This window comes from Chrysemys picta, chromosome 1, assembly GCF_011386835.1.
Source record: "Chrysemys picta bellii isolate R12L10 chromosome 1, ASM1138683v2, whole genome shotgun sequence".
NCBI classification, from domain to species: Eukaryota; Metazoa; Chordata; order Testudines; family Emydidae; genus Chrysemys; species Chrysemys picta.
The window spans coordinates 350,523,084-350,530,619 of record NC_088791.1 but is presented as its reverse complement, the minus strand read 5'-3'; the positions used below and the strand labels follow the sequence as shown (position 1 = coordinate 350,530,619).

The 7,536-nt window shown below is 48.4% G+C and overlaps 1 protein-coding gene across 1 annotated transcript; it reads left to right on the top strand.

The window, feature by feature from the left end:
- The first annotated feature begins 565 nt into the window (after positions 1–565).
- LOC135984278 (olfactory receptor 51G2-like) lies at positions 566–5,863 on the top strand. The gene is made up of 2 exons (XM_065599122.1): positions 566–709; positions 4,990–5,863. Exon 2 carries the CDS (start codon positions 5,012–5,014, stop codon positions 5,777–5,779), a length of 768 nt encoding a protein of 255 aa, XP_065455194.1. The 5' UTR covers positions 566–709; positions 4,990–5,011; the 3' UTR covers positions 5,780–5,863.
- Positions 5,864–7,536: the final 1,673 nt, after the last annotated feature.

The following is a 7,536-nucleotide window of genomic DNA, read 5'->3' as shown; positions in this document are numbered from 1 at the left end:
CTCAGGCTCCCCTGAGACCCTGGATTGGCTACGTGACCCCTGCCGGCTCATCTGGAGTACTGTGTCCAGTTTTGGGCCCCACACTACAAGAAGGATGTGGAAAAATTGGAAAGAGTCCAGCGGAGGGCAACAAAAATGATTAGGGGTCTGGAGCACATGACTTATGAGGAGAGGCTGAGAGAACTGGGATTGTTTAGTCTGCAGAAGAGAAGAATGAGGGGGGATTTGATAGCAGCCTTCAACTACCTGAAGGGGGGTTCCAAAGAGGATGGAGCTCGGCTGTTCTCAGTGGTGGCAGATGACAGAACAAGGAGCAATGGTCTCAAGTTGCAGTGGGGGAGGTCCAGGTTGGATATCAGGAAAAACTATTTCACTAGGAGGGTGGTGAAACACTGGAATGCGTTACCTAGGGAGGTGGTGGAGTCTCCTTCCTTGGAGGTTTTTAAGGCCCGGCTTGACAAAGCCCTGGCTGGGATAATTTAGCTGGGAATTGGTCCTGCTTTGAGCAGGGGGTTGGACTAGATGACCTCTTGAGGTCCCTTCCAACTCTGATATTCTATGATTCTATGATTCCTTTTCGGGATGTGTTATATATACCTTCCGCCCCACCCTGAGAGACGGATGTGAGTTCTTCATTCGGTCTGGAACTGGATTGTGCCGCTTTGTAACGTGAGGACAGGCCGTAACCTCCCACTGCTGTGTCAGCCCGGTGAGTAAACTGGTTTAGCAGCGTCTTGATGGTTCCTTGATGTGTTAAATTCAGTGTGTGGCTAACAAGGGGGGTATAGTTTATGGAGGGGGCGTGGACCTTTAAAGTCGGGAAAAGTGTCTCTGAAATGGCACCAGGGGGTTCCATGTAGCTCTGGGATTCGGTTGAGAAATAAAATGCGTCTTTACTAGGCACTGATCAGATCCGAAACCCAGCCTTGCGGCTAGTGCCTCATCGCTAGTGACTCTGGCCTGGCCGAGGGGCATGGTATCAGACAGATGTAATGAACCTCTGGTGCAGCTCGAGGGAAAGGCTTGGCCATTGAAATTCAGTTAACAATGCTGCGGCTGCTGTCTGAGCCTCATAGGTTCCAGTTCTCTCTCTCCCCACTTGGAAGTAACAGACCATTAATTTTGGCCTCTACAGTCACGGCACACAGGGTTTCAAGGGGCTGTTTCCAGTCACGTTTCTCACCATCCCTGCTCCTTAATTCGATGGCCATATCCTGTCTGTTTTCACGTGATGTTCAGCTTGGCAGGCTGTCACGGAGTGTGGGGGGACACAAGGCCCTGCACCCCCGGCTTCCTGCGATTCACCATGACTCTCAGCCAGCCAGTAAAGCAGGTTTATTTAGACGACAGGAACACAGTCCAAGACAGGTCTTGCAGGCACAGACAACAGATTCCCCCTCAGTTAGGTCCATCTTGGGGTCTCGGGGCCCCACAGCCCCCTTGGGAGGTCAGAGCCCTGTCTGCCTCCCGGCCTTTTCACCAGCCAGCTCCTGAAAACTCTCTCTTCAGCGACCCCTCCCACCACCTTTGTTCAGTTTCCTGGGCAAAGGTGTCACCTGGCCTCTAACCCCTTCCTTGGTTCTCATGTTACATGCTCAGGTATTCTCCATCGGCCAGTCTCCCATCCCCCAACGCAGACTATCCTAGCCATACTCCTCTGTCAGCATTTAAAGACCACAGTAAGAACAGTCCGAGTTCATCACACAGGCGGTGAAGGCAACGAGTGACCAGCTCTCCCGGATGGAGATGGTTTTCTGCGGGCCCCATAGAAGTGTGGAGTGCCCCAGAATTCCTTGCAGAGACAGCTCATGGGGAAAGCTTTCTCACCAAAGCCACAGACACAAATCACACCAGAGCTTCCAAGAACATGGCAAAGGTAAAGGGCAGAACCCTCTACCAAGTCTGCTACAGCCAATCAACAAGGACTGCCATCTTTGTTACTTGTCTGTACAGCGCCTAGTACAATGGGGCCTTCGTCCTTGATTGGTGATGAGTAGGTGCCAGCGTAACCTAGCACTGCTAACAATACTAACCTGCCCAGAGGACAGTTTCTTCCCAGTGCCCATTGGTTAGACATTGGTGTATGGCCCAAGCTGGAGAATTCATGTCCCTGCCAAACTTTTGATTTCATTATCATATTTACATGCATGTTTAGAGACTGGTGGATGAAATCTTGCTAGGAATGAAATCACATGTCACTGAATATTCACATAAGAACAGCCATACTGGGTCAGACCAAAGGTCTATCCAGCCCAGTATCCTGTCTACTGACAGTGGCCAATGCCAGGTGCCCCAGAGGGAATGAACAGAACAGGTCATCATCAAGTGATCCATCCCTGTCACCCATTCCCAGTTTCTGGCAACCAGAGGCTAGAGACACCATCCCTGCCCATGCTGGCTAATAGCCATTGCTGGCCCCATCCTCCGTGAATTTATCTAGTTCCTTTCTGAACCCTGTTATAGTCTTGGCCTTCATAACATCCTCTGGCAGGGAGTTCCACAGGTTGACACGTGTTAATCTGAAATGAGCTCTATTAAATGAAGCATTCTGCACCTGCAGCACTATCGTCATTCAACTATGATCTCGTCACATTTGTTACATTTTATACCGAGAGTTAAGTATTATTTAGGTCCAAGATAACCAGGCTCCTTAACAGAACCTTTCATTTCAGTTTAGACCAAGAATAAGAAAACACTTTAATTTGTGTGTGTATTGTCATAGGTCCTACAGGCTCCGAGTGAGATCAAGGCACCACTGCACTAATTACTATACAGTGTCTGCCCTGAAGAGCTTACAATCTAAATAGACCAGACAGACAAAGGACAGGGAAGGAAACAGAGGCCCAGAGAGATGAAATGACGTAGCATCCTGTGCCAGGTGCCTCCGAGGAAGGGGCAAGATGCCCTGCAGCGGGCGGCTCTGAGTAATCTGTTCCCAAGGACAGTTTCCTTCCTAACCCCATCAGTTAGAGGTCAGCGTACGTGCTGAAGCACGCCAGATCAGACATCCCCGGTCATACAATGCCGCTGGGTAGATTCTGATAGCACTTTTGGAGACTGATGCCTGCTCATTGCTAACTAACAAAAGCCTTGTGTCAAACTAAGCAGCCTGATTGTCAGAGGTGTGGAGCACCTGTGGCTCCCATTAACGTCAGAAGGTATTGGCAGTGCTCAGCACCTTTGAAAATGCTGGCCTCGATCTCTGCCCCTGAGGCTGAATGCACTAATGGCTGGCGTTCACCCCAGCAGGCCAGCACTAACTCTATGCCTCACTGGACACCTCCAAACAAGACTTCAGTGCCTGGTGAAGTTTTTGAGTTTCACCCTAATGTTTGTAAAGCCCCATACAAGCCTCAGACAGGTGCTGCAAGAGAGGTTCACAGTATGGTTCGCAAAAATCACAGGTGCTCTTTGAGTAGAACTTTCTCTCGGGTGTTTTCCTTACTCTGCGGGTTCTACCCCTCTCCGCTGGGCATCGGATACTGAAGTGAAGGAGGATTGGCTGTAGATCAGTAGCTGCACAAACTGAAACTCAGCTGTCTTGGTCTGGTGGATTGGCGAGAGGACAAATTCAGAACTGAGGGTGAAGGAGGCTGTCGAGGCTGATTCCCCACTCTGTCACTCCGAGGGCAGAAGGTGGAGGCCCGCAAGGATTCTAAAATTAATACCTGCCACTCCAGGCTTGTATTAAACCCCCAAGGTTACAGCTTTTCTCTGACCTTGGCTTGGTAAACGCTGCCACCACCCAAGTGAAAAACTGCCTCTTGCAAATCCTCAAAAAACTAAAAAAAAAAATGAAAGTTTTCCCTGAGGCCCCTTGGCTTTTCCACCCTTCCCTCGGGGAAGCCGAGAAAGGAAACAAACAAAAGGGAAACCCTGTGGTTGCCACCAGCTAATTGAAAAACATATGCTCAGACCTTTTAAGACACAAAACCAATCAGTTTTTTTTTTAAAAGGTAAATTTTATTAAAAGAAGAAGAAAGGAAACATCTGGAAAATCAGGCTATTGCTAGATGTTATAGAGCAACTGAAAAGGGATTAAACACCAGGAACGGCTCTCTGGGGTCCAGCTTACCGTTACAAAAGAAAACAAAAATACCTGAGCTTAGCACAGAGGAAATCCACAAGCCACAATAAAGAAATAAACCTGATCGCGTCTGTCTAAACATCCCCTGTCCCAGTGAATCCTTCTAGGTATGGAAGATAATTTTTCGTACCTGGTTCAAACTTTACACAACATTGCTGTTGCCCCTGTCTCTTCAGCCAAGCGAGAACAACCCAGAGACAAAGGGAAAGCTTTTTTTCCATTTTAAAAAGTTCTAGCCTTCCCATTGGCTCTTTCGGTCAGGTGCCCACTCCCTTTTCTTTACCTGGGGGACTTTTTAACCCTTTACAGATAAAGCAAGCAGCCACCAAGAGGGACTTTATAGCTAACTGGCTGACTGGGTGTCTGTAAAAGGGAGCTCCCTCCCCCCCCCCCCCCGCCGCTTCATTTATCACAGAGGCTGAGGGCTCAAATCTCCATTCTACAATGTCATTTTGACACTGGAGTGACTGCAAAATTGGTGTAACAGCAGCGAATCAGACCTTGACTTTCACCTTCTTCCGAGCCTTCGGTGTCACCTACACCAATTTGTACCTGCTTACCAACATAAACTCAGTCTAGGTGATAATCACTGTAGAGATTCCCTAGTGCCTAAGGAATTCTATAAAGAGGCATCAGTGATCCATGACAGTGTCTAAACCTGGGGCTTTGGTGGTTATTAAATGGTTGTATACCCTGTAGCGCAGTGTAATTACATGCAATTTTGTATCATTACATGACTGTAGGTTCAGTAGAGCCTCTACTCATATGGGGGGCTTTGGTAGTTATGTGGTCATATGTACCACAGAGCAGGTAATCAGATGGGCGGTTGTGGTTATAGGGTTTTATGCACTGTACAGACAAATGACATGGGCAGTTTGTTGCTGTTTTGTTTTTAACTCTAGGCTGTGCGACATCTGAGGTGGGATGGAGCAGCTTCAGCACACCGTGCCACTTGTCAATTCCTCCTTCTATCAGCCTTCCACCTTCCTCCTGACGGGCTTTCCGGGGCTGGAAGCCAATCACCACTGGATCTCCATCCCTTTCTGCATGTTCTATCTTGTCGGCCTTTCAGGGAACTGCCTGATCCTGATCATCATCAAGAAGACCCAAAGTCTTCATAAGCCTACGTACTACTTCCTTTCCATGCTGGCCGTGATGGACCTGGGCTTGGCTTTGTGTACCCTTCCTACCACGATGGGCATCTTTTGGTTTAAGGTCAGAAAAATTGAGTTCAATGCCTGTCTCACCCAGATGTATTTTATCCATATACTGTCAGTGAAGGAATCCTTGGTGCTCCTAGCCATGGCCTTCGATCGTTTCATCGCTATCTCCAACCCTCTGAGATATTCGTCCATCTTGACCAAGCCAACCATCATAAAAATAGGGCTGGCAATTGTTTCAAGAGCTGTGATCTCCCTCTTCCCAATACCCTTTCTGCTCAAGAGGCTAACCTACTGTGGGAGCAATGTGCTTTCCCACTCATTTTGCTTTCACCCTGATATCATGAAGCTGGCCTGCGCGGATATAAAAGTCAACATCCTGTATGGTTTAATTGTCATTCTTTCAACGGTGGGTGTGGATTTTGTGTTCATTGTGCTATCATATCTTCAAATTCTAACAGCTCACAGCCTTTCCCCTTCACTTTGCAATTTAAAGATAGTGAAACCTGCCAACGTACCCAATTCCTGCTAGAAGGGGAGCCGCTGACACCACACGTCTTCACTGTAAAGGACAAGGAGTCATCGGAGAGGTTGCAGGGCAGCAGGCGGTATCTGTTCAAACAGGGAGGCAGGTGTCTTTATGAAGCATGTCTGCACATTCCCTTGGGGCCACTTGGCCATCAGGGAACCTCAGCTGCTTGGCTTTGTGTGCGCCAGCTTTAACACTGTGCCAGCCAATGCAAACTTCAGAAGGCCAATTAACAGGGGATGTGTGTTGATTCTACCCAAGTGGACCGCAGCACGAGCACTGCGGCAGGCTCTGTTCCTGGAATCTGGGCTTGTCATCAATGTTCGTGTGGTTCTGATGAGTCACATGTCTACCTTAGACGGGGACCAAATAATATTGATGATGCTGTCACACTTTGATCTTGCTGAAATAAAATAAAATAGAATAATAATGATAGAAATAAAAATAATAATAGTATAGGACCATATTTTTCTCAGCAGCCTCTTTTCTGCATTAAATTAATAGAGATATCCTATCTCCTAGAACTGGAAGGGACCCTGAAAGGTCATTGAGTCCAGCCCCTGCCTTCATTAGCAGGACCAAGCATTGATTTTGCCCCAGATCCCTAAGTGTCCTCCCTCAAGAGCTGAACTCACAACCCTGGGTTTAGCAGGCCAATCCTCAAACCAATGAGCTCTCCACTCTGGGTACCAAAAGTAAAGGGAGATTCCACAGGGCTCCATACAAGGAAATTTCTCTTAGATCATTCCAGGAGGGGGGTTCCCTTCCCTTGAATGAAAAGGGGGACCCAGTATCCTGGGATCCCCAAAGTTATGCACAGATCTCTGTGATCCACTGGTAGCTAGGCCCACCCACCATCTCTGGGCCTCAACAACTGCTGTAGAATCCTCTCCTGCTCCCTGCTAGCACAGGTTCATCAGAGATGTGCTACCCGGGTTTGTCACAGTAGACACTGCCCGCAGGATCTGGTGAAGGGATGTTTTACAAGGTGGATGGGGATGTACAGAGATGGGAAGGTGGTTAGAGGATCTGATGTGCACCATACCTTAGCCATAGACTGGGCAGGAGGTTTCTACCTTTCCATATACACAGTGATCCATAAACTCAATCAGTGAAACCTTAATTTATGTTCCAAAGAAGAGGAAGATGAAAAGCCTCCAATTTCTCTTGGGGATCCAAAATGTCAGCTCTGTAAACAAATGCTCTTGCCTATCTATCCCTCATTGGGATGGACTGCACCCTCAGCAAGCTTGCGGATGATACCAAGCTGTAGGGAGAGGTAGATACACTGAAGGGTAGGGATAGAGTCCAGAGTGACCTAGACAAATTGGAGGATTGGGCCAAAAGAAATCTGATGAGGTTCAACAAGGAGAAGTTCAGAGTCCTGCACTTAGGATGGAAGAATCCCATGCACCGCTACAGGCTGGGGACCCACTGGGTAAGCGACAGTTCTGCAGAAAAGGACTAGGACTTATTTTGGGGCAGAACTCTGGCCTGTGCTATACAGGAAGGGGGGGGTCAGACTAGGTGATCACAGTGGTGTCTTCTGGTCTTGGGATCTGCCCAGTGGTGTTAGTAGTACTGCCCTGCCGCACGGGGTGTTGTACTGATAACTTACAGAGATTTCAGCTCTGTGTGCCTCATAAGGGTGATTTGGGGCACAGGGTGGAGAACGTGAACTCCTCCTAACACCCCTTGGTGATGAGGCCTGTCATTAGCACAGCCCCCTTTGACGAGGGAGTTCTGGGCCCCTCCTGCAG

What these genes read in the sequence shown, in the direction of transcription:
- LOC135984278 (XM_065599122.1), top strand. Translation starts at nt 5,012, where the DNA reads ATGGAGCAGCTTCAGCACACCGTGCCACTTGTCAATTCCTCCTTCTAT.